General features: G+C 41.8%; 1 protein-coding gene across 1 annotated transcript in view; it reads right to left on the reverse strand.

Moving 5' to 3' along the window:
* Nucleotides 1–26,511, reverse strand: part of cerk (ceramide kinase) — a 34,680-nt gene that overhangs the window by 3,176 nt on the left and 4,993 nt on the right. The window contains 12 exon segments of the mRNA XM_071533860.1: nt 592–809; nt 4,379–4,663; nt 6,145–6,154; nt 7,440–7,460; nt 8,137–8,242; nt 9,547–9,699; nt 9,947–10,021; nt 14,919–15,064; nt 16,711–16,777; nt 17,449–17,574; nt 18,619–18,741; nt 20,315–20,458. Of these exon segments, the coding sequence (XP_071389961.1) occupies nt 592–809; nt 4,379–4,663; nt 6,145–6,154; nt 7,440–7,460; nt 8,137–8,242; nt 9,547–9,699; nt 9,947–10,021; nt 14,919–15,064; nt 16,711–16,777; nt 17,449–17,574; nt 18,619–18,741; nt 20,315–20,458 (1,474 nt within the window).

The following is a 26,511-nucleotide window of genomic DNA, read 5'->3' on the forward strand; positions in this document are numbered from 1 at the left end:
ACTGCAGTTTAAAGCAATAATACCCAAGAGGGCAGTCTTGACGAAGGTGATGCAATAGGTGTGAGGTGCACAAGTATTTCAATATTTCTTCCATTATGCCTTTTGTGCCGTTTAACCTATGATGTTATGTGCACTCATTCAAAGACATTTGCCATTTCCCATCCACACTGACAGCAATACCGCCTGTCTCCATTGCCTCAAAAAGTGAATCATGTGTCACGGCGTTCATAAAATTTCAAAAAATGGAAAAATGGCTATTACTGTGCCTGTCTTCAGCAGTCAAAATGAATATGTTTCAGCTATACAGCCTTAAACAGCCAAATATATAGCCAAAACATGTTCATTGTGACTGGTGAATAACAATACAATTAATATGTTTTTCCTGTGCTGGTTATTTTCCCCCATTGTTTAAGTTTCCGGGCATTTTGCACCTCACTTTGATGTTCTTTGGTTTTGAGTTGAGCACCTGCAGCCTCTATTTCTTTAATGAAATCTGGACAAAGTGCAGACTACGTTGCCTGAAATACATACTGCTGTAGGTTTGGAGTTGTACTGTATTGTAATTTGAAAGGTCTTTCCATGATCAGGTACCTGACTTGGATGGCAGTGTGAGGCAGGATCTCGCCGTCACAGCTCCAGCTGCTGTGGGCGGAGCCGTAGCTGCAGGCCGGGGGGGAGGAGCATATGGGACTGAATGTCTTCTTCTTCTTCTCGGTCTCACTCAGGTCCTCGATCGAAACCGCCTCCTGGTGCTTGGGCTGGAAATGGAACCTCCGCACCCGGTGGACCTCCACGAACGAGTGGTCAAACTGCGGAGGGATGGAAAGATGGATGAGCGGTAGGAAGGAAAGGAGAGAGACAGATAGAGAAAGGGAAGGAGAGATGGAAGGATTGATGGATGAAAGACGTGCCCAGAGAGTGTAGTGGTTAAGCCTCCAGAATCAAAGAGTTTCATTCCAAAATAAGCTAGAGGAGATACCAGAGTGCCTCCTTGATTTAAAATCTGTTTCAAGTTTGTTTGCAAAAAAAAAAGTGCACATAGGAATCAAGGGTAAAAGAATACTTGAAAAATGAAGCCAAGGTTCTCTTCTTTTTTGTGCAAAAGATAAAAAAGCCTTTATTTTTTATTGCTACCCTACAAGTTTCCACATAGGTGCCTTCCTCAGGAGTATCTTGTTCAAAATGGAATGAAAAAACATGCATGGAATAACTGCTGCAATGAGAGTAAAACTCACTATTGAATATCTTAAAGCAACAGTAACATTTATAAGGATGCAACTCATTTGTGTTTTTTAAATATTGTCCAGTGAACATCAAGGTTTGATGTCTTTTTTTTTTAGAGACGGGGCTGAACATTTGAATATCGGTTATTTTTTAATTATGTTTCACTTCATGGTGAATTACAAACTTGATCCATTATATAAGCGAGTGAGTAAGTTTTAAATTAAGTTATTTGGCAGGTAATTTTTTTTTGTTTACCAGCTCTTGGCAGGTGAGCCAAAAAGTTAATTTCGGACATTGCCTCCACAATTCCGTGTCTTTTTCTGCCTTCCTGCTGATAATGAAAAGCAAAATTAAGCTGAGCGGACTCCATTCCCCCCCATTTAGAAAAATAAATAGGTAGGAGATCAAATGCAAGATGGGGGGGGAGCATAGGAGAGGTCAGACAGCATGGAGGTATATAGAAAATATAGAAACTGTGGTAGAATGAAGAGGAGAAGGAGAAGGAAATAAATTATTTTGTCAAAAGCTCCTTTCGTCTCAGTCTGTCACAGAAAGGTTCAGCTTTGTTCAGCTTACTGTTTTGTTATACTTCATGGGGTTTCTCTCTCTCTCTCTCTGTCTGTTCTCCAGCTATTCTCTTTCTTCTCTATCTCTCTCACTCTCTCTCCCCCTGTCCTCCATCTCTTCTCGCCCTCCCTCTCTCTTTCTGAACACAGAGTGACAGCCATTTATTCCACATCAGACCCACTTTATGACTGCGGCCGCTTTGCATTCATGCTGGACGGTCTGCCTAAAAGGCTTTCTGACAAGGCCATGAATATGCTTAGTGGCCTCTCACTCCTTGTTTCTCTCCGCTTGGCTGGACAGTGATGCCGATATTAAGTGAACTCTGATGCAAAGTCACACTCCTCCTACTTATACTACTTCTCGTCCCCCTCACTGTGTTGCAAATAAAGTAGCGGACACGGCCAGGAACTAGGGATGCACCACATAATGCCTTTTCACTGCCAATACTACACTATTAGTATTGGCCTTCACTGAATAATAGACTTAAGGACATTCGCTTGGGGATTATTATTGAGATATAATCTATTTCTCTCCATTAGAGAGATCTGACATCCTTCTACGTGTGAAAACGGGCAAAGAAAGTCATATCACTTCTTTCACTTCTGACATCTTACTGGATTTTAGTATTGGGGAAGTTCTTTGACACAATATTAGCATTAGTATTACCAGTGGAGGTCAGTAATTTGACTTTTCCCATGCACACTGGTATTTTCAGTCAGTCATCTGGATGGTAAAATAATTTATTGGGACTGTGGTAATCCAGGGACACACCACACTACGTCACCCACAGAACAGCAAAACAGGCAAAAATCTCCTCAAGCAGTTCCATATCATTGCAGAGTTGCAGAAACTTCTGCGTTCTTTTCCACTACTTTCTCAAATTGCCTTGGCACCAAACTGTGCTTAAATGCATCTTTACTTTTAATGTTTCTATTTGTGCGCTTATATTCACTTTGTCTTTTATCCCTGCTCAATCCTATTACTTTTGACCTAATTCCCCCACAGGGATCATCAAAGTTTCAACTAATCTAATCTAATGAGTGATGCTGCTCTGCCCCGCCACTGGTTATATGGCCCTTGTAATCCAGATGCCGAGTGTGCCAGTTGGTAATTGCGTGAAACACCAGATGTTGATCCGGATGAGATTAAAATTCCTGTGGTCCTGAAATAATAATTGAGGGGTTTCATTCCAAAATGCTATGTCCATTTTACTACCTGGAATTTATCAGGCAATATTTGAAAAACATAAATGATTCTGTCCTCAAAATGAACTATTTCATACGCAAATGTCTTAAGATGACTCCTAACTTCAATACTAACCTATAATGTGCTTAACTTTCCTGCCAGCAGTCAATATGTGAGAGTCATATTTTTTTTTTAAATCGTTGATATCTCATTTTGGAATAAAACTAATCACCAGACTCACCTGGTAATAATAATGCAGTCCAGAGAGGCTTTAGTCTGGTATTGGCCTGATATCCCAAACCAATATCATGCATCCCTGAACCTCTGGGATGCAGCTCTTCCCAGTGCCTCTCTGGACTGGACTGGGGTTATTTATGATATGTGGGCGGACACAAGGGCTAAGGCATTTGAACTGAAATGAACCTTAGTTGGGGAAAAAAAAGAGCAGAGTCAGCTAAATGAGATGCTAGCACAGCAAGTGGGCAAACTCTGCCTCCTGCTCGCTCATTCACTGACTGACTCGCTCTCAATCTTTCTTTGCACAGGTTGAGCAACTCCTCATGTTGAATACCGACTTCTGCAGCAAGTGTGATTGACGCGCGGCTTTTTGGCCGAGATGTAATCATTTTAAAAGTTTTGCAGTTCTTTTTTTTTACAGTTTCCCCCAGACTTTGAAGGAAAGGCTCCTTTTATCCCTGCTGGATCCAAACTGATTAATCACATCCATTATTCCCCGCTCACATTTCTGGAACATTCTGCGCAGTGTGAATCATACAATATAACAGCCTTTATTTATTATTTATTAGCTCCTCAGTGTAGATTTACTGGGCAAGGATCACTTTCTCCAAAACACTCTTCAAATGGATTGTGTTATTCCTAAACCTTCGAATATTTTGATGTGTACTAGTGAATATTTACCACTGTCTCCAAAATTCAAAGAGTCTGTCGCAACCCAGCCGAATTGGTGAAATTTCAACGATATACAGAAGATTATTTGGAAAAGACAAACGAGTGTGACAGCATCTCAGATGACTGTCTGTGGAACAGGCTCCATTTTATGGTTTGCAACATAATATTGCTGCAATATAAATCTCATTTTGATGTAAATGTTTACACAAACCCGAACCCACACATTCAGTTTCCTGTTTACTGTCAATGGAGCAGCTCTGGGCTGTACATCAGTATGACATCTCAAATTAGTCTTGGTGCCATGGCTTGTAACTTCTGGGGGAGAGTTGGCCGTCCAGTACAATGAGAAAAAACATGTTTCATAAATTCAGTAGTATTGCCCCTTAGTGATTTCATGGAAAATGCTCTGAAGACAAAAAATAATTTCAGGTCAGCACTCCTGCTCGGAGCGGCTAATGATGATGTATGTTAACACCGACTGCTTCCTCCCTACCTGGTCTTCTTTGTTGGTGTGTCGCAGGAGGTGTCGGAAGAAGTCCAGGCGGGAGCACTTCCTGACGAGGATGAGGTCGGTGGTGCCGTCGGCCAGGTGGGCGGCGGGCGACAGGCCTTTAGGACTGCGGGGACACGCACAGCTCATGCTGGCCGCGTTGATGGCGATGAACTTGCCCCGAATCACACACCACCCACTGCTGCCATCTGCAACACAGGTACCAGAGTGCGATCACATCTACTGTTTGTTTTCTTTGGTTTGAACCACAGGGGAAAGTTTACTTTGCTGCATTTTTGCTGCATTTTTGCTGCATTTTTGCTGCATTTTTGCATTTGGTTCGTTTAGGTTCATGCTGCCCAGTTACAAGTGAAATGGATTATAAAAGACCTTCTCTGGTGTTCAAACCAGTTAACACATGAAGACATAGTTGAATATGAGCATCAGTCCAGACTGTAGTTTGCCCTCAGTTCATTTGTTATGCTAGGCTTTCCAAGCATGAGGAACTGCTGGCTATCAGATGTCAACATCTGTCTCCTTATACCCATAAAACCTTGTGTTTTGGTGTCGTTTCCTGTAGTTGGTTCAGATTACGTTCTCACTCCTAACAAACCGCACTGCAGTTCACTTGGAAGATGACCAAAACCTGCATTTTCATTTGTCTTGGTTCAGTTATTTTGATGCACACCCAAGTTCAAATGGCATTCGTTTTCAACTGCCCAAATGAAATGAACTAAAGGAGTAAATACTGGATGAGTTTGGATAAACGCTCCAAACATGCGTGATGTGTGCTTCCTTAGGCTACTTGTTTGAGTTAGTTAAGAGATGGATGCAAGCTACAGAAGTTTGACTTGGTTTAGTCCCTAGTTTGGCTATTCAACACATGCAGCTGTTGGCAGATGGAAACCATCAACCTGGGTGTCTCCGAAAAGTCAGCTTTTCAGCAATCTAATTTTGAAATTATACAGTGCATTTTGAATGTGGTTCATGGGCCCTGAGGTTGAAGACATTTGTCACACAACAGCAGTGATGCTGATCAGGGTCTATTAAGATCCAGATGTCTTGCCAAGTATTCATAGAGCAGCCATACCTCAATAATTTACCCAAGATACATTTAAGAAACTTTGGTGCTTACAGATTTCAAGAAATCTTGTAGTATGTGTATTAACCTTGTATCTGAATATGTCTCACACTTATGTTTCAAACCCAGTCCAGTTTGGCCAAGGGAAAGCTGCTGGTCTTTGAAAGGACATGGAATGGATGGTCCTATCAAATTTGGAGAATGATTCACAAGAATTGATTCAGTTGGTGGCCCTGAATTCGAAAACAGCAGTCATGTCATGTCGATGTAGCCTGATAGGCAGTTATTTACTTTTATGTTTTATTTTATATTTTACTGTACACATGCAAATGCCCTGCAAATCTGAAATAACAGATGCAATGATTGCACCTGCACCACTACCCTATTCCCCAGGGAATAGCTACTGTTTACAAGTGATGGTGAATCAGAGGCACAGCATCACCCATGGGACTGGCAATGCCTGTCACCAGGGTGATAGTCATTGGAATACGCTGTAAAATGTGATCACAGAAGTCCAAATTAGCATCTTACTGTTTTATGAGCACCTCAGAGGGAAAATTATATGATCTCAGAAAGCAAAACGATTCATTACCTTTCCCCCTCATCTCACAAAACAAACTTACAGAGGTGATAACCTGAACCAATGATGACAAGCCCGGCGAGGCTACATAAAAAAACAACAATATACTAATTGGGAACTAGTGATTAGAGCAAAAAAACAACAAATCCAACTGTGGACTGTAGGCTCTACATTAGTAGAATGTTTCCAAATGAGTATTTGCTTTTGGGGGAGAGGCTGGCTCATTTGCAGAGAGAGTGTGTCTTGCCTCATTGATTTAGCAGTTGTCTGAGATTTCCCTCGCCAGAAAAAAGAAACAAAAAAAAACAAAAAACAAACGGCAGCACTGGCGTGAGGCAAACCCCCCGTCAGCGCTGGCAGAGCCAAATTTCTTCCTGATTAGTGGGAATCTGTCACACATCACACACACACACACACACAGGTTATGCTCCCTCTCTCACACACACACACACACACACACACACACTCCATGGGGACCCACAGCCCCAGCTAGCCAAGACAAGGCAGAAAGTCTCGGAAATTAACATCCGCACACGACACCAATTAGAGACTGGGAGAGATCCCTCTGTAAACACACAGCTCATCTGCTGCTCAAAGAACACACACACACACACATGCATGAACACACACACACACATACACACATACACAGACACATAGCCAGTATTTCATCCCCCTCTCGAGGTTTGTGCTGCAGTGTCGGTGGGCTGTGAGGATTGTAGATAATGAAGTGTGTGTGTGTGTGTGTGTGTGTGTGTGTGTTTGCTTGATTTGTCAGTGCCTATCTACCACGGCGATGGTGTCGGGGGCGGTCAGAGGGACAGATGAGGGAACAGGAGGCGACGCTGTTCTCCTACACACACACACCTCATCGGGGAACATGTAATCTCATCAACCAGACGCAGTAGCTGATGCTGGACATTTGGAAATCGATACGCAAAATGCTCCGGTGCACGACGGCGAGGAGGACGGCACACCACTTCCGCCTTGATCCATTTATATTTTTTCATTAATAACTCCCTGGTGGAGCGAGTTCACTGTGCTGCGTGAGAGAATCAACCCAAATAGAAAATGGAGATAAGGCAAAATTTGAGAGGCAGAAGTTGGAAGTGGAATGATTTCTGTGTGTGTATGTGTGTGTATGAGTGTGTGCGTCTGTACATGTGTTGGCGCATGTGTATCTGCATGTATATACTGTATATATTTGTACATGTATATGTAAGTGTGTGTGTGTGTGTGTGACACAAGGGAACAGAGAGAGGGTGGAGAACAGATAATGAGGTAGATGAATGGGCGATACACTTATTCATTATTATTAATTAGACATATTACAAGCGACAGACAGATAACCCAAACTCATACCTTTATCAGACTTCTCCATCTCACAAGGCTTGTCCTCTGACTTGTGCTGGCAGACACGGCACCTGAAATACCAGCGTAAAAAAAAAAAAAAATGTTTTACAGTTATCAAGCCACCTCTTCCAATGTCGCTGTGACATAGTGACAATTTTGAGGAGCCTGAAAGATTTAGCATGAACTGGGACTGGAACTGGGAATCCATCCTAAAAAGGCTTGTACCAGTGTTTTGTTATTGAAATACTGTATTGGCAGAATAAGGTATTGGATTTTGTTAGAAATGCTCATGGAAGTCAACAACCAGAAACAACCTTTTGTAGAATAATCACATCCCTTTCTGTACTGAAATATTTTGTCCAACAGCCAGGAAACATGGCATCTTTCAGATTAATGGTTTTCAGCCCCTTTCACTCCCACTAACATTCCTAACAAACGGGAACAATGTCTGTGCCCAGCATCTCAAAACCCAAAGCACTGAGTCAAGTGCTTTTTAGAACGGACTGAATAGGCTCTCAGTCCACGATAAATCAGATAGGCCGCTTGAAAACCTAAACTATCCCATTTGAGCTCTGGCAGGTGTACCGCTGCTATTGAACTACATCAGATAAGTTAGCACATTGTAAAATTCTCGGACTGCTGAAAAATTCTAGAAATGGAGTGCATATCTGTAATCTGGCTGAGCCCTGTATGTGTGTGTGTGTGTGTGTGTGTGTGTGTGTGTGTGTGTGCGTTTGGTTTATTTACCCGGATCGACACTGCAGCTTGTCCCTGGGGTTCCCCAGATTGTCCTCGGCAGGGAGGAAAGATACGGTGCCTTCGTAGTAGCTGTGGCTCAGGAACGTTTTCACTCCTGGTACAAAAACACAGAGTGGGCCAGAGAATACATGCCAATATATCTTTGCTTGTGTTTAATGTAACCGTAATTATACCTGGCAAGTTAATTAAGAACAAAATCTCATTACAGTGACCGTCTGGATAACAAATTGCACCACTATTCTTCTTCTCTTGGGGCTGTTGTAGGCGTAACCAAATAATAAGAAATCATTTCACAGGGTTCCCACATTTATTTTGCAATTAAATTCCAAAACTTTCCCATAAATTTTCCATAGCTTCATACCACATTTTCATGACTGTACTACTATGGTGAAATGGATAAAGCAACCTTTACAAATGCTATGACATTGGAAATGTGTTTGTGTCTGTGGAGTAACTTGAAGAAGAATGACATCTTCCTTTAAATGCAACCCTTAAATTTATTCAATAATTTAAAGTGCAAAAACTAAAAAAGATGCCAGCTGTAGTTTTCACCCTATCTAATGAATATATTTAATTTACACAAATACAATGTCAAACATCAATCACCTTTTACTTTACAGGTCAAAGTTTTGAATTACATGAAAACATTGGAAACAATGGAAAACATTTTTTTAAATTCCATAACATTTCCAGGATGTTCATGATGGGAACCCTGATTTGAGCAAAGTTTAGAAACAATATTAGTGTCCAGATAACATCCTCTAGTCCAGAAGAGTACAGCTAATTGATACAGTGTTGATGATGGATAAGAGTTGTAAGTAGTCATGTTAGGTGCCATGCTTGAGGTAACTCTATATTGAGGTAAAACTGTTCTCAACCAGCTGAATGAAGCCAAATAGCAAACTAGTTTATTTTCCACACAGTATATTCTCCAGGTTTCGGGTTCAGGATTATCCTTATCTGTACACTAAGAGTTGGCCCGGGGCTAATTGTTTGCCTCGTATGAAAGATGCCTTTGTTTAAAGCACCTTACAGTACAATGAGTGCAGGCATTTATAATGCATGGCCCCAGGGGGAATGGAAATCATAACCCCGGCGGTGTTAGTGAGTCTCACCACTGAGCTACACAGGAGCTTGCACTGAATCTGTAATCTTGAGGCTCTGTATTAGAATTATATCACTAATCCTCTAATGTCTGGGGCCCAGAGCAAGACTGGCAAGCTCATGGATAAAGTCAGGGTTAACCCACCTTCAAATGTGCCAGGATGAAAAGTCAGTGAGCTCAGAGTGCAGTTAGCCGAGGGTTAAAACAAAGATGAAAGTGTGTAGCTAGGCCTGAGCTGAAAAGGACTAAAAAAACATACTAAAGACACTTGAGGTAAATGATGGCCCTCATACCTGACAGGTCATATCTAGCAGGCCCCATCCACCTCTTCTTCTCGCTGTCTGTCAACACATCTCCATAGAAACCGTAACCAAGCAACGACACCGAGTATCTGAGGAAAGTGTTGTTGTGGTGGACTGAACACACGTCCATTGGCTGGGAATCTCCTGTAAGACACACCCAACAGAGCCATGAACCAATCACACGCTGGGTGGCTCCGTGAAGCCACTTCCTCCTTGGTTACCATCATATCTTAGCAGCTCACTGAGTTTGTATGTAGTTTCCTAGACAGCGCTGATAACAATTTGAGGACAGCATGCAATTTGAAGCAGTAAGATAAGAGAGCGATGATGATCCTGAGCACTGACACGCAGGAGCTGCATGTTTTCTGAGTGTAGAATGACATCTACTCACCCACGATGATGTGTAAAGCAGAAGTCACGGGATCATTGGTACCCACTGTGGCAAAGCAGATACAATCAGTCGACCCTGTGGGATACGAGATATACAGGTCAAAGGTCAGCTACCGTAACCAAGGTAGAGACGGCATGTTAGATTAAGTTTCCATCGTCATAACATACACCTATTTTACAATAAATGGCAAAAAAAATTACAACATTTGTATTTGCCTGTATTTTGAAATCAAAACCCCATAACTTTTGCTTCCTGGAAAGTGTATTTTTAGTGGTTACTTCATGGCGTACCAATAGGCCTATGTAAAAATTCCACTTAATAATACCATTACAGATATTTGAACAATCTCCCCTTCCGCCCCTCCAATCAAATAAAACTTCTTAAATCTCTCTTCTCTTCCTTTCTCTCCCTCCCTTCTGTTTCAACCAGAAATACGTCAAATTACAGAAGCAAGACGCTCTCAAAATGCTGTTTCATTGTGACTTTAAACCGCTTCCTTAAGTTTAAATACTGTTTATCTAATTGAGGAGCTGGATATTGAATTAGATGACTTGGTAGTGAGCCCGTCTAGCATGCATTCAAGCACAGGACTCGCAATTTTGAGCCCTGACAACAGTGATCCGAAAAAGAAGCCATCACCCTTGTTAGCCCTGCTGCTGCAGTAACATCAGTTTGTGCATGAACACATTTTCGCCTTGTGCCACTGATAAATGCTTTTTTACTTGTTTACCACAATCTTATTCACAGATGAAATCAACCAAAAAAGATTTGGCTCTGAGCAGAGTTTAGATGCCTTTGAAAGTTGCAACCAAGTAAAAAAAAAAAATATATATATATATATCCAGCTGAGTGCTTTTATTAGGCGGAAGTAAGGAGACGTTTCAGTCATCAAGTTAACTAATCGGATAGCTCTTGGCCCAAGGCGATCATCAACACTCCTCAGCCAACAAATGAAGGATAAGAGGCATCCCTCGCCTTGAGAGAAATGTTCGGTTTGACATTAAATCTTTCAACTTGAGGGGTAATAAGGCTCCATCCATCTCTCTTTCTATGCCACATGCCATAATTTCAGACCTATCTGCCACAGTTTGATCATCTTCATCTGGGGAAATGGACCACTGCCACCAAAAACAGGCAGAGTGTGAGAGAGAGAGAGAGAGAGAGAGAGAGTGAGGGAGAGAGAGGTTGGAGGAAAGAGGAAGGAGAGAAAGAGAGATATCTGACTAGTGATGTTTTGAGCTGGCTCACAGAGGCGTGACAGAGGGGATTCTGGGTAGATCAAGCCTGTCATTCAGCGGTGGACACACAGATGAGTATGAAGATGAGCTCTCTCTCTCTCTCTCATTTCCTCTCTTGCGCTCTTATTCTATGAATATCACTTCTCTTTCCTCGCTTCTTCTCATCCAAGCTTCATAATCGCATCCCGACTCTTTCCAATTGCTCCTGACAGCCCCGGACTGCCAGCTATTTTGCTGAGTGTGAAAACGGTGACATATGCCGTCTGACTCTTCTAAAGCTTCTCAGTAAAAGCCAACTGAATTTGAATGGATTTAAGTGGCACACACAGAGATCTTCAGACGCTCCATTTTTTATTCCCCTTAACAGTTACTCATCCGCACTAGTCTGTTGGGATATTCAGAGCAGAGAGAGGATAACCTGTCACAAGGTATATCCTCAGCGGAGAAGTTCCAGTTTTTATCTGCGTTTTCCCAAACGTATCTCAGTGGGAAGATCTTCTCTGCGGTGAGATCGTCTTTATCTCTTAGACGACAATGGAGTCAAGATGCTCTTTGGTGCTAAGCTGCTTGTGAAACTCTGACCTTAAAAGGAGATTTTTTTGCTGTTTGAATCGTCACTACATGAATGTTTTCATAGCTGCGCTTGCGACAGTATCCTACAACCACACCGGAAGTTTTTGAACCCTTTTTAACCAGAGAAGTGGACTATTAGGGATGGGATGATATATGAAAATTAAATATATCGCAATACAAAAATGTGACAATACGTATCGTGGGTCAGAAAAATGAATCGTCATATTAGCTCCATTTTATTCTGCGGTAGTAATCACAAATGAGACGGCTTGCCCATCACAATTTCACAAGCTCTCCATCCAAATTATATTATTTGCACTTTGTAATGTAATTCTAGCAAGCCAGTGCCATTGCTGGAAATATTTATGTCTCAGAAATAAACATAATTCTGCATATTCTGCATTCTGGTCATACTTTTATTTCTTTGTATCATGGTTGTATTGAATCCTGAACCCCATAATTGCGTATCGTATTGTGAGATAAAGAGATGAATGAATGAATATGAATAAATGCTACACATGTAAAGTTTATTACTATTATCATTATTTTTTAAAGACTTCTACATGATTTAATTTACCAACAATCTGTAAAAGGAAGACACACTTGTTGTATTTGCTTAAGAACTTCCTGGAAATTCACTCCTTATGTTATCAGGATTACAAGTAAGTAATTTCCCACTGCTGCGGCTGAGAAACGGACTTCACACTTCAGGCCAGACCGGCTGAAACCCAGTTTAACAGCAATGTGTCATGAGGGAAACCTGTGGCAGCCAGAACATTCAAGTTGATGAAAGCTGTGTGATAAAACCATAAATGAGTTGATTACTCTCATTCTGAACCTCGTCACGTAGGACTCTGACACCTCACTAAGGCATTTACGTAACATTGATAGCGATGTTGATCGTTAGAAAAGGTCTAATCCTTACACAGTCACACACAATCAATCACGGCCAAATGGCAAAGATATGCCCTTCATACTGGTACAAGCACAGATCTACACCTCACCAAAGTTTATGGGCATTGCAACTAAGCGCCATTTTGACGAATTGCAGACCAGTGCTTTCTAACTGACAGTTCAACGCCCGCTATTCTCGCACTTCAGCAAAAGCATGTGTGCCAAGATGTCAGAGACGCACTTCAAATTGCTCTTGGAAGAAAGGAAAAAACCTGGCAGCCTGGTCAGAGTTAAAAAGGAGTGAAACGGGGAATAAAGCACCGGGGAGAAGGTTGTCTTTGGAGGGATTGTTTAACTCAAAATCATGTTGAGAGCAAACCAAAGCCCTTTTAATTATTATTTATTTAATCATTTAAGTGCCTTTGTTGAGGTAGAATGCCAACAATTGTGTTTAAAACCAAATTTGGCACACTTGTTGCATTTCAGCTGGAGAGCTTTCATCACAGCAGCCACTGATTTTTCACTGACAGCTCAATGCACCTCAGCAGCAGTGTGGTGACAAGATGTTAGACCTGATCTCCCTGGTTGCCTAAGGCGGGAAACACGACACTAAACAACTGAAAGGGTGATGAAAAGACTGAACATCACACACTTAAGCACTCCGTCTGTGTTGCCACAATAATTTGATGACGAGTTGGACTTAAAGACAATGAATCGCACATTTCGTATCAGTCCTACCGGTTCGAACACCATGGAAACTCCAAATCTCAGGAAAACACACGCTCTCGTGTTACTACAACACAGAACCAAAAAGAACATGAGAGGTGGAATAACTTGCTGCTTTATTATTTCCCTTCCATTGTGTTCAACCCCCAGTCTCCATTCAGATTTGAATTGTTGACCAGTAAGTACAGTACAATGGGACTCAAAATCAAAAATCAAACATGCTTGAAATAATCATGATGGCCCCGACTGGATTGGGAGAGAAGAAATGAAAGCCCTTAACCCTCACATACTAAAAGATCATCTGTGCTGCCTGTCCACTGCGATGGCTCCATACAGCTGTGAACTTGTTCTGATTTTGAAAATCACTCACAACCACCAAATCATGGCTATACTCAGCCTAAAAGCCGTGTAGTGTGTTCCCCAGTGTAGTGTGTTCCCCAGTGTAGTGTGTTCCCCAGCCTATGTCAGAAGCCCTCTGCTATTATCATCAAGCTGTGCGCACAGGATCGCAGCAAATTGGTCTTCATGTACTGTATTTCTACCCTCATGAAAATTACAGTGATTTCAAAATGTCACCCAGCACGTTTCATTTAATGGCACTTTGAATGATTGACTTTTCGCAAGCCCCTAGTGGGACCCCGTCCCCCGTTGCCATAGAGATTCTGTTCTGTAACTCGGCAACCGGGAGATCAGGCGACATGCGGGGGGGGGGGGGGGGGGGGGGAGGTTAGTCACAATGGGAGTCAATCACAGTTACGGCAGAGTTACGGCAGGAGGGACTTATTAACCTCTGCACCAGTGACCGTGTCAGTCTTTTATTTTGAAACTCGAGCACTTTATGTTGAGTGATGTTCAATTTATGGAAAAACTTGGCATCCAGCATATACTACTTTAAACCTTAACTGTAATGTTCACATACACTTACTTCTGAAGCAGAGTAGGCAAGCAAGCTGGAAAGCCAATCAGACTCTCTTTACTGTATCATTTCTGCTGAACAACAGGAAGATCAATGTAGCACATTAAAGTCCCTGTACATGTATATTTAAAGGAAAAAATCCACCATCAAATGCTCTTACATTGTTATTTATGATCAATCTGTGATGCTCAATGCAGTATTGTAATTTACTTTTTCTTTTTACTTTCCCTCAACCTGCCTCGTCTACTTCAGAGAGTGATTTTCTACATTTCCCAGAATGACTTTAGACAACCGCCAGAGAACTGGTGTGAACTCTCTGTATTCAGCTGTGGGTTATACAGTGCGTGTAGGTGGAGAGAGCGATTTCTAGATTAATTCGCATGGAGGGCTTAGAGCCAGAATGGCACTTAGGTAAGTTTTGACTAACTTTACAGAGTAGCTAAAATAAAGTTTGCATGTCAACACTTTCCACTTTCGTCATGATTGATGCAATGTACTTTTGGCAATAGATAGGTCTCATTAAAAGCTATAATTTGACATATATAGCTCATTTTCACCCGAGCTGCCACTTATGCCCCTCTGGCTCCAAACCCTGGATGTTTTCGGGGTGGTGTCACAACCCTACCTGCAGGAATGATCCCTATGCGTAGAGATGATGGCACCAGGTCCGTATTGGGTAGGTTCTGGTCCACACCGTGGTCGGTCTGCGTCCTGGTGACCAGCCCATGCAAGATCTCACTGAACATCCCATCTCCACCCACACACACCACCCTGGGCACAAAACACAACACATAAAAAACTCACAGCTTATGCATGTAGTGGATGAGATGCACATGTAGAAACACACAACACATACTATATATTGTAATTATGCAGACAAACAAATATAGTGATTTAGTATTAAAAAAGAAAAATGCTAATTTCTAATGGTGTGATAGAATTATTCTCACTTGTGAAGCAAATTTTACTGCATGCTTGCTGCACTATTGCTACACTATGGCTCCAACTCCAACTGACAAGTACTAGTTTGACAGATTTAAGTTGAAATTTTGCATATTGTTGCTGTCGGGTAAAAACCTCCTATTTCCAAAATGTCAACTTTTCAGCAACTAAGAAAAAACAGCCTTGTTTTTAGCTTGATGCAATTCATTTTTTAGTTTATCCAATGGATTTTAAAAGAGTTTCATATTTGCAGGATAGTTTAATGGCATGTGTTGTGTAGTTATGTGTAGTTAAACACTCATTCATACAGACATTGACTATATGTTCAAAAACCTTGACAATAAATACAACAAGGCAGCCAGTTTAACTGTGAAACCCTTCAATGGTTATATATATAGGAACATCACGCTGTGCCACCCAGCACTACAGCTTTCTGAAGCCTATATCAAAATGTTAGAGAAATGGCCCTATAAATCATATGCACTGCAGAGTAAAAGCACAACAGACTCTAACCCTGCTCTGCAGGACCCACCATCTGATGAATAGAAGCTTGAGTCAATTGGGCACTCGGCAGGAAAAACTTTTCATGTTATTGATGGGCTTGATGTCAGCATCCAAGTCCATTTACTCTCACAAGCTCCCTTTACTTACAAACGTGAGCGGCATTCTTGTTTACCGACTGAGGTTGAAAACACAACCAGGAACTGTGTTGGTGATCTAGAAATTTAAAATTGTTCTACTGTCAAACTCATTGCAAGTAATTCTGGATAGTATCTAAGACTTTCCTAGTCATGGGGTTGGGACCCCACAGGGCAACATGATATGAAAATGAGGTTCCCAAAAGAAATTCTAATAAAACTGAAATGAATACAACACTATCTGATTGCTATGCCACTGTGAAGTTCACAGAGGCCACAGTGAAAGCCAGCTTGATTTCTGTGTCAATTTAATTGCTTAATACGTTGCTGTAAATTACACGTCAGCGAGGGGCAACAGACTCATAATCTCCATGTGTTTGGATACTGGGCAGTAATTTAGTGACCTCAATATTGGGTGACCTGCCAAAAAGGTTGGGAAGCTCTGATGTGGGGAAAGAAACACTGATCAAAGATCGCTGGCCAGGTTACAGAAACTAGACTCTCCTTAAGCATCGAGAAGAAAACAGGTCAGGGTCCAAGTTCATCAGAATGACTTTGGTTGTCAAGAAATAAAAAACATGTACAAGGATTGGTCTTAGTGATATTGGTGCAGACACAGCGAGAAAAGCCACTGAGCAAAGAATGGCTGAATTGCTGAGGATTCCTGACAAAGTATCCATGCCTCGCACCAATCTCCTCATGTGAGATGTTTGACACCAGGTAGCTTCCCAGCCTTTTTTGTGAACAGAATCAACTCCGCCAATCACCAAACAAGATATGGTGAAGAACTTGTGTCAGAAAACCTGTGAGCAGCAGCCACTTTGCTGAAATACTCACCCGTCATATTTCTCTAGATTGGCCTCGGTTCTCAAGTGGTCCCTGGCATGATTGCCACGCTCCGTAACTATGGAAACAAATCATATGGCAAGCGTTAGTACGCGCTCAAATGGAACGGAATGTAAAGACAAAATGGCTAAGCTCTTCCCGCCTTGGCTAGTACAATAAGCATGCTATTACTGGTATTTGAAATACGTGACCTGGAAAAGCGCTGCACTTTTGAAACTAGGCCGATACACAGTCAATGGAACCAGTCATTTAGATTAATGTTCAGAGAGAGCATAGGCACAGTGGTACAAAACAACCTAATTCAGCTATTGTATATCAGCCCTCGAAATGAGCCTTGGACCCACATGTACACAGACTATATTTCAACAGTAAAAGCTGTCCAGCAGGCTTATAATGTCAACACTACAACCCTGCAATTCACTGCAGTTGTAGGACGCCTCGTGCCGAAAGTGAATAGCATTCGCACCTATGGACTGTCAATGCCCCAGACTATGCGTGGCTATAGCAAACACTTATTGAATAATAGATGTGTTTGGATTCCCGTGCTTATCAACTATCACAGATTCCATTACGGCGGTGGCGTGATTAATGGCCCTATAGCCCAAATCATATCCCTGCAAGCCTCTTTGCACCCCGCAAGAGGCCAAGGCGCCATTGGAGATCTATATGCCGGCCATCAACGCTCATTTTTTATTTAAATGTTAAGGCACGCTACTGACAGGGACCCACCGATCACGTCGGCCGAGATGGAGGCGCGGCGAAACAGCGGGGCCACCTTCTGCTCGTAAATCCGCTTGCCGCGTCGCTTTCCCCCGTAGGGATTGATGTATACCAGCAAGCTCTTCGGTCGGGCGCCTGCAAAGTGAGGGAGGGGTAGAAGACAGTCATTAAAAAGGCTCAGTGTTTACCTTTTTTTCGAATGTGTAACTGACAGCAAGTTGATGAAGTTTTCATTAACCAGAGAACTTTCTCAAAACGCTCCGTCAAACTGACTAGTCACCAAAACATGCAGCTGAAGAAATAAATGGTGTGTCTACTGACTATGGGAGGAGTGTGAAGCAATTCAAAGGTACTGAATCATTCGGCGATAAACCTACAAAGTGCCGCTATGGAGAATACTAAATGGCTTGTTTATGGCTGTTGCGGAGGACTGGGTTTTGGAGAACAAACTGAGACATAGCAGCTGCTCAAATTGAAAATGAATGGTTGGGGATCAAGTGTTAACTGAGCACAAAGAAATTCAGGGTGTGATATTGTTTGGCAATAAGACAAAAGTTCCATTAGATTACATAAATGGATTGTCAATGGCTGATATAAAAGTGTACTGGGGGGATAGTAACACTATTGGAGACACTTGGGCTGGATTAGTCTTCACAATGAATACAGTTTTCTGAATCGATTCCTCCTGCCTGGCAAAATGGAGCCAAACCGATTGTCTCAAATGGGTTAAAACCGTCTTACAGTCCAATTTGCACATGCGAAATACACACTAAGGACACCCCTGCACTCTAAAACCTATCATTTCCAATGGCTTTTACCACACAAATTTTCACTGTACTAAGCAAAGCGTGGGTGTGCTGCTGCGTCCAGCTCATTGCCCTAACTTAGTCGAACTTTTGCACCACGCATTGTGATGAAATCCTTGCGTGTCCAATAGAAACCGCAAGCGAAGTAGCTGGCCAAGAAGGGAAAGAAAATTATTCTAGCTGTGTCAGAATTTCCCAAATTATTCCACACAAATCTGAAGTTGTATCAGCTTTTGTATCAGATTTTGCGGTATGCATGTTATGTGCAACAACTCACCAAGGCAACTCCCTAGTACACGTGAACATACCTGGCCAATAAACTAATTCTGCCAAAGAAATTCTCAAAGTAAGCGCTTAATTAAGGAGCACATACTGAGCGATGACAGCTGCTCGTTGATGGCTTGGATCCACTGCTGACGGAGTCCCTGACTGCTGCAGTGGAAGGTGACATCACTGCACCGCCAGTGGTGCTGCTGTGTCCTCCTCACATAGGAAACTGTAAACAAAGAAACAGACTGAATTAAATAAGGGAAAGAAAAACAAATAGGCATTGTAAGATATGACAGTTGGTGGACACTTTTGGCCACAAGTGCATACATTTTTGTCACAGGTGGCCTCAGTGGGAATGGCATTGCTGGTGCCATACTCTACCCACTTAAGAATAAATTACCTATATAGCTGAAAATTGTGCATGAAGTCAAAAGAAGAAGTTTGAAAGATGGACTTCCTCATCTGATTTGAGGAGGTAAAAACATTTTACATTCAGCTGAGCAGCTTCTCCAAAGCAACTTACAAACAGTGAGCAGGAAGGGGTTCAGTGTTTTGCTCCAGGACACTTTGAGGACACATGGCTGTTGATGGAGACACGCTAGCAGGGATTAAACCTTCAATCTTTCTGTTACAGTTCAATCTCTCAAACCATGTGGCAACTCAACCAAAGGCTCATAGTTCTTAGACTTAGACTATTGGTGCTTTCCACTCCATTAAGTTGGTCTTCCCACACCGCGTGCCACCCGTCACTTATCTGAATTGCTGTTAAAGACACACTCCCAGTTTCCAACTTATAATTGGGTGGGTTTTTTGCACGCTAGGCAGGTCATTTTTTATGTCAGCAGGCCAAAGACAGAGCAGAAACATGTTTTGTCCATTTATTCATTTTGCATTTAATACGCTCAGTACCAACTGGCTTTGCCACGGTGCAGACCTGGGCTGATTTACTCCCCAGCCTGTTCAATCAAATATGTGGGGTAGGAAATGAGGGCACATGGGAAAGGAACTACTTCAAGAGAAGTCAGTAGGAAAAATCTCAGTGTATACAAAAAATAGAGATGAAGTCACCCAGTGCACTGCTGGGAAGTTTACTGAAATATTTAAATTAAGGGCCTATATTATTGCCAAAAATTCACACGCTAAGCACTTTGACGGCAAATTCACCCACAAAGCATTTCAAAGTCAAATTATCACACTAAGCATTTTATCAGATAAAAAAGTTAACTTTTAGGGAACTTATTCACCTACAATTGCTTACAATACCTCCATAATAGTTTACATATTCAGGGGGTCATGAAGAGGGCATGTCTTTGAAGCCAAGTTTCACCGGAGTGTGAGCATGCAGTAGTGCCAGATTCAACACGCTCTAATGCAAATCCAGTGCCAGTGAAAGCGCAAATTAGTGAGCTAGGCACCTCGGCTGTAATTTTTGAGATCTGACTATAATTTATAAATTTGATCTTGTTTGGATATAATCTAATTATGGGCAGCAGCCCATGATTCACTGGCATGCTGCCATCTTAGACCCAGTCAGCAGAGCCGAGAGTGACTCTCTTGTTAATACATTACTTTGGAACTGTGGTGCTGGCTACAGGCTTATTGCTAGTGTTAGATTACTTCTGATTGGTGGAGCTGACTACAGGCTCTTGAGACACTTACCCAAAATGTCACTGATGTGGCAGGAACATGCTACAGCAGAATGGAAGAGGTAGTGATGAAACTTGGCTTCAGGCTGTGCTGTCAGACCGTACAACAGAGGCTGCATGCATTCGTTATGTATATCAATGTAAATACTATACCTGTGAATGCATGGGGATACAGCTGGGAGTGTTGCTGTGTGTTCTTCTGACTCTCCCTCCTCCTGGCCTCTGTGTTTACTTGGTCTCCATCTTCTGTCTTCTGGACAGCCACTATCTCACACACCTGAACAGCATGGCCGCCTGCTGGAGAGACATGGGCAAATTAATGTTTTAATCAATAGCGCTATACAATAACATAAGGATGGTAATCTTTTGCAGGCACACAGTCTGTACCAACTCTCTCACTTCTCTCTCTCTCTCTCTCTCTCTTTCACACACACATAAACACACACACACAAACTCACAAACCAAAGCACCTAGGGAGCTGAATAATAAGCATTTTGCCAGCTTGCACTCCAATCTCCACACAAAACACACACCCTTAAGACTCTTTCACCCATCAGTCACCTCTGCACTAACCTCCCACTTAAAAGTCTGCCAGTAAATGAAAAAAAAATTTTCCACTGTCATATTTGCAGTATGGACCCGTGCACCGCACAATGAAATTCCACACTCTTTGTCAAGATCATTAACTTGGGTTGGGTTTCCCTTAGAATTATAATCAGCTTTATCCATTGACTTACAAAGGTTATCTTTGTGCTAAGGTGACTTTGAAATGGCAGCCTATCATTGATTTCGCATACAGTCAAATGAATGGGAGGAAAACACAGTCAGATCCCCGGAGAGCCGGTGAATTTTTGGAATCGAACTGCAGCTCTTGTTTTCTTTCCCACAGGAACACAATGCATTCAACTATAGTTTAAAAATACTTTAGAATGAAAAACGGTGGCAGTGTCTGAAAGCTTTGTGATCACTCTGCCTTAAACAGCTGTTAATGCACCTAAAAGAATTTCAATGGAGAGTTTTAGTGTCCCATGATGCTCTAAATGCTGTTTCAGAGGATTTTCCACCCTGGCAAGAATAAAACTCTGGGGGAAACACCGGTTTGATCCACAATTTGTTTTCGGCTTCAAAGTGTTTTACTTAAACTTCAAACTGTTACTACTGCACTCAATATGGCAGCTAAACAGATAGTAGTCACACATAGTAATTCACTCTATTTGAAAGATAGAGAGTGGGATAGAGAGGAAACGTTTTCTTTGCACATACATACAGGCTAGTAAGGACTACACTGAATGTACAAAATAATTGGGACAACTTGATCTTACTATGAATCCAGGGGAATCAAAGTGAAAGCTTTAATCCCGTATTGAATTCCCATATTAAATCAAGCTCAATCACAAAGGAGACGTGTATATGAAGGGGAGGAGGGAAATTAAAGAAGGATTTTTAAGCCCCAAGACATGGACTGTGAAAAAGGTGCAACCCAATGCCAGGGAGGTGATCCTTCAATATTCTACGCTAGGTCTTATTATAATCTTCCCCTTGTCGAGTCTTTCTACAGTCAAACCCACAAATCCTGTGCATGCAAGCACAATAGACGGTCATGCTACTAACTGAGCAAATTCAAAAGTGACTGTTGGGCTAGAAAAGGACAGTATTACTAGCAATGAGTTTAACTGACCTCTTCAACTGCGTTACACACAGGCATTCCAGACTCTCCTCCAAATTTATTCAGCTGATATGGTGAAATGAATGGGAGGGAGGCATGACATATTATTTCTCTCCTGGGACTCTAAGGGAATAGGATTTCATTTCTTTCTCAAATAAAGATGATGCGGCGTGCAGGCATGAATAACTTTATGGCCATCGATATTCACACTTTGACAAATAGGAAGAAGAGTTATGGCTTGGAGGGTAATGGCTTTATTTCAGTGAGAAAAAAAAAAAAAAAAGAGAATGAAGAGTTTCATTCCAACTATTTGAAAAATGGCTCCTACTCTGCCAATATGATTGTTGGCACGAAAGTAAAACTCACCATGGAATATTATTGAAGATAAAAGCTACTGTGACTAAAAAACCCTTGCTTGCAAAATAGTAACATTCAGGATCATATAATATCAGCTGCATTTTGAAGCACTGAGGATTGAACATCAGCTATGCTTTCCCCCCCAAAATGGATATACTGTATATCTTTCTAGAATGAAACATTTCACATATAAATTGGATGGAATGACAAAGATTTTTTCTCAGAGCAGAATAATGCCTCAGTATTGACATGGAGGTTCAGGCTGTTACATCACACTGACCGACACTAGTGGAAGTTTACAGTACAACAGTGAGTGTTAGGGGAGTACCGTACACAAAAAAAATCATTAAGGAAGTTTATTGTTTGAGCTGATTCAGCCGCACCTTCCCGACACCTGCATGCGATTGCAGAACGTAAAACCCAGCAGGAAAGCACCGTAGATACAAATCTACTTTTACTGTTTATTTTAAGTACAGTGCATCATTACAGTGTGTTCTGTTGATAGTGCGACATATCACTGAGGGGCAATGATGAAGTGGACACAGTGTGCTGAGGAGAGTGTTTTAAAATATCATAAATCATTTCATGCAAGTATACGTATAAATACATAAGCAAAAGCAGAAGATTGTCTTAAGTGAAATGTGATTTATTGTTAGTGGTAACTGCGCTAGGTTTACTGCAAATTCAAGGTAATTCAACATGAAACCTTGCATGTACTTTCCATTTCATACCTGAGCACCAAACCTGTGCTTGAGTTGTACCAAAGCACTCAGTGGAATATATTAGAATATCTCATTTTACATCTTCCACATTTATATGTTTGTTATCTTAAGCTCCCGGACTTACATCGAAGCCCAACCAAATTAAAAATGTATGAAATCTTTCTGTGTTGTCTCGGTAGGCAAGACTATTTCTGTCAAAGGCAAATTATCATTGAAAGCCAACTGTTTTTCACTGAATCAGTGCAGAGGGAGCTGCTTGCTAAACCAGCCAGACCCTCCGTTGGACAAAACCAGTCAAGCTATCCCAGGAATCCCAGAGCACAAAGCCAAAAATCCCAGTAAACTGTGTTAGGGAAGGAGCTGGAAACAATAGCTGACATTCCCCTCATTCTAACACTGCTCCAGTAACCCTGCCACACACAGACACACACATGTGCACACAGTAACACATGCACACACACTTACACATGCACATACAGAATAATCCCTTCACCACACACACAGAAAAACACATACCCACACACACACACACACACACAAATTCCCTGCTTTCTTGCACAGCGCAGTCCCTAAGCTACATGCTAAGCCCTCGGCCTTACAAGGCAGATCCTCTCTGCTGTGCTCTGACATACTTTTCTTTGTGGTTGAAAAGAAAACTTAGTACTGACAGTGAGCCAGTGTGTGGTGCCTATTCATACCAGAGGTTCTCAATGGGTTGGAGAGGTCTGGTATCTCCAAAAAAGCAGGAATTGAGAAAAAAAAGGTGTGTCTGAAATTTGTTCTGCGTTTTTATTCCCCTAAAGTAAAGGTGATATGCAGGAACACTAATTATTATGGAAGAACACCAGTGCCATTTAGAGTCATTTATACCGTCTTCGTCTAGTTTACATTTCTCTTAATAATTTTGCAGCAAATGCCATAAGCAATTAGATTTTTTAGCATTTACTCATTTTTTGTCATTTAAAAAAAAAACCTAGCTTGAAATTAACTGCTGTCTCTGCTATCAAAGATTGCCTAAATAAGAAGACTTGGATGTGGCCATAAAGGTTGTTTTTGAGGGACTATTTCCTGGAGGAGACTTCCATTTCTTCCTGTGGGTGTCAGGTGATTGACAGCAGGCAGAGCGTAACGTAATCATAAAAGATGTCAGCGATTGGTGGAAAGTTTTGTCTACAGCGTATGTTTAGATTGTGTCACGCACACCATGCAGCCTCACTCATATCAATATGAAGTGTGATGACATCATGACTCTCCACTGAGCCAAGTCACTGTGAGCACTTGAGTCAAGTGATAGCAATGCTGCCCTATAAAGCCAGAGAGCAGTAACTGTGTAAGTAGTGAAAGTGAGAAAAATGACTTCAGACTTTATCTCCTATCCTGCTGAAAATATTTTTGGTGGACCGTACATCCCTTAACAGCATCTGTGGGTGTCAATCAATCATGTTGATATGGAGTCTAAACCCCAGTCATGGCCTTTGACCTTTAGGACAACTCAACACTAGTTATGTGCTTCATATAAAACACAAAAATCACACAATTCGTCTAGTAAAATGACATTAAAAAAGAAATGAAGAAAGATTAAAAAAATAGGTAAGCAGGGATAATACTAAAAAAACAAAAATATTATTTTATCATAGTCCAGGAGTAACAAACCTCTATACCTATGATTTACCACATTCCAGCATAGGAATGCCCTTCTATGCCTATATGACTCTGGGTCCCGAGAACCAGGATTGAGAACCACTGATCCAAGCAATAACCGTATCCTCGCTCCAAAGACACATAATGGAACAAAGAGGATCTTTGTGTTAATGTAATGGAGCTGAGGGGGTCAGTTAAAGTCAATCTTAATAGAAATACTAGCCATCATGCAATTCAAGAGCGTGGTTTTGCTTAATCAGTACATTGTTTATCATTGTGGCAGACAGAGGGCCTGTGGGTGTTGGGACCGGCTTCCCTGCTCATCCTGATTCCCTAAAACCGGGTGGCATCCCACCTGACGAGATTCCACAGTAATCGTCGGCGTCCTCAGCACTGCCTTCTATACGTAAGGGAACGTATTGTTTGTGAATTCCTCGTCACACCCTTGATGTTTCACCCAAGATACAGGGGCGTCGAACTGAATGAACCTTGCCGTGGTGGTGAAGAGTTCCCACTTCAGCACAGATATAAAAAAATCAGGTGATGTACCATAGTTTTGGAGATTATCGCACTGTATTTGATCTTAGCTCAATAGCCTGTGAATGCATGTGTGTGTGTGTGTGTGTGCATATTTGAGTGTTTCTTGTGTTTGTGTGTGTGATATCCCTGACAGCACAGAGCCTGGCCTCACCTTCTTTTAGTCCTCTGACAACAATAAGCTGTCATCATATTCATATTCTGCTGTTGTTCTCTGCACCCCTCCCATTACACAGTGGATCAGTATGTAATCCCTTTATTGTTACTGTGGTGCGGCGCTGACAATGTGTTAGAGGACACGAGAGCATAAGCAGAACGAAATGCTTGTGTTCTTAGGTGTTAGGTGTGCTCACTATTTATGTTTTTTTTTTTTTTTTTTAATCCATTTCTGTTTTGTCTGTCAACATTACATTTCTGCATGGAGTGGAGAGTGACAGGAAAGATGGGAGCGGGAGAAGAAATGAGTTTTGACAAGAGGTTGTGAGATTGATGAAACCTATGATGTCGCTGGATGATGCACCCTAACCCTAGTATATAAACATCCAGAATTCTTGGCCCGTTACTGGATGATATAATGAGGTGATGATATTATAGAAAATCTAATATAGAGGATACAACTGGACTCGAGGGAAGGAGAGAGCTAGAAATTTGGGCCTGGCTGACCCAAACCTGAATTTTGTTTTTTGTGAGCCCAAATCTGACTGCAGCCCAGAACTGCCAATACATTACTAATAACCATATTTTTCCAACTGTTTTTAACCCTGACCAATTAAGCCAATGAGCAATGTGAGAAATGTAAGTGAGAAATTCAGCCTAATCTCATCAGGCTTGGGCATAAATGTGGTGTTCCCATGGAAGGGTGTGTGTGTATGCAAATGTTAAACTGCATTATTTACAACAAATATGAGTTATCTTCTGTCCAACAGGAAGAGGAGAGGATAAGGTAGGTGGAGGCGGTTACGTACCTCTCCGTCACTCACCCACGCCAACACGTCATCATCCTGGCCATTGATTCAATGTGTAATCAGCTTTAGAGGTCCTATTCTTTCCTCCTATTGACCCAAGCTGTAGGTACATAACTGGAGTAGATGTCATGAAAGAGCCTGTCCTGCTGCCAGTAACGCAGTATAAACTTGCACAGTTTACCCAATTGCTCGCTGTCTCTCCCTGTCTTTTTCTGGCTTTCTTTATTTCTCTTCTGCCTCTTTGCTGCCATCCCTCAATGTACAGACAGCGCTGTGCATTGAGCACCAGTTTTAGATTACAAAGCACAGATCTGCCTGGGTACACACTGCAGTGAGCTGTCAAACAAGACGTGTGGATTTCTCCCAGGCACAATGGGTTTGTTAAGCCGAGGCTTAGGCAAACAGATGGGGAAGAGAGGACAGTCAAGGTGGAGGTATAGCAGGCGTATAGGCGCTAGGGAT

The sequence above is a fragment of the Centroberyx affinis genome, unplaced genomic scaffold, assembly GCF_046629955.1.
Source record: "Centroberyx affinis isolate AG114_WGS23_722 - 3 ecotype Tasmania unplaced genomic scaffold, CSIRO-AGI_Caff_v1 ptg002443l_1, whole genome shotgun sequence".
In the NCBI taxonomy this organism is placed as follows: domain Eukaryota; kingdom Metazoa; phylum Chordata; class Actinopteri; order Beryciformes; family Berycidae; genus Centroberyx; species Centroberyx affinis.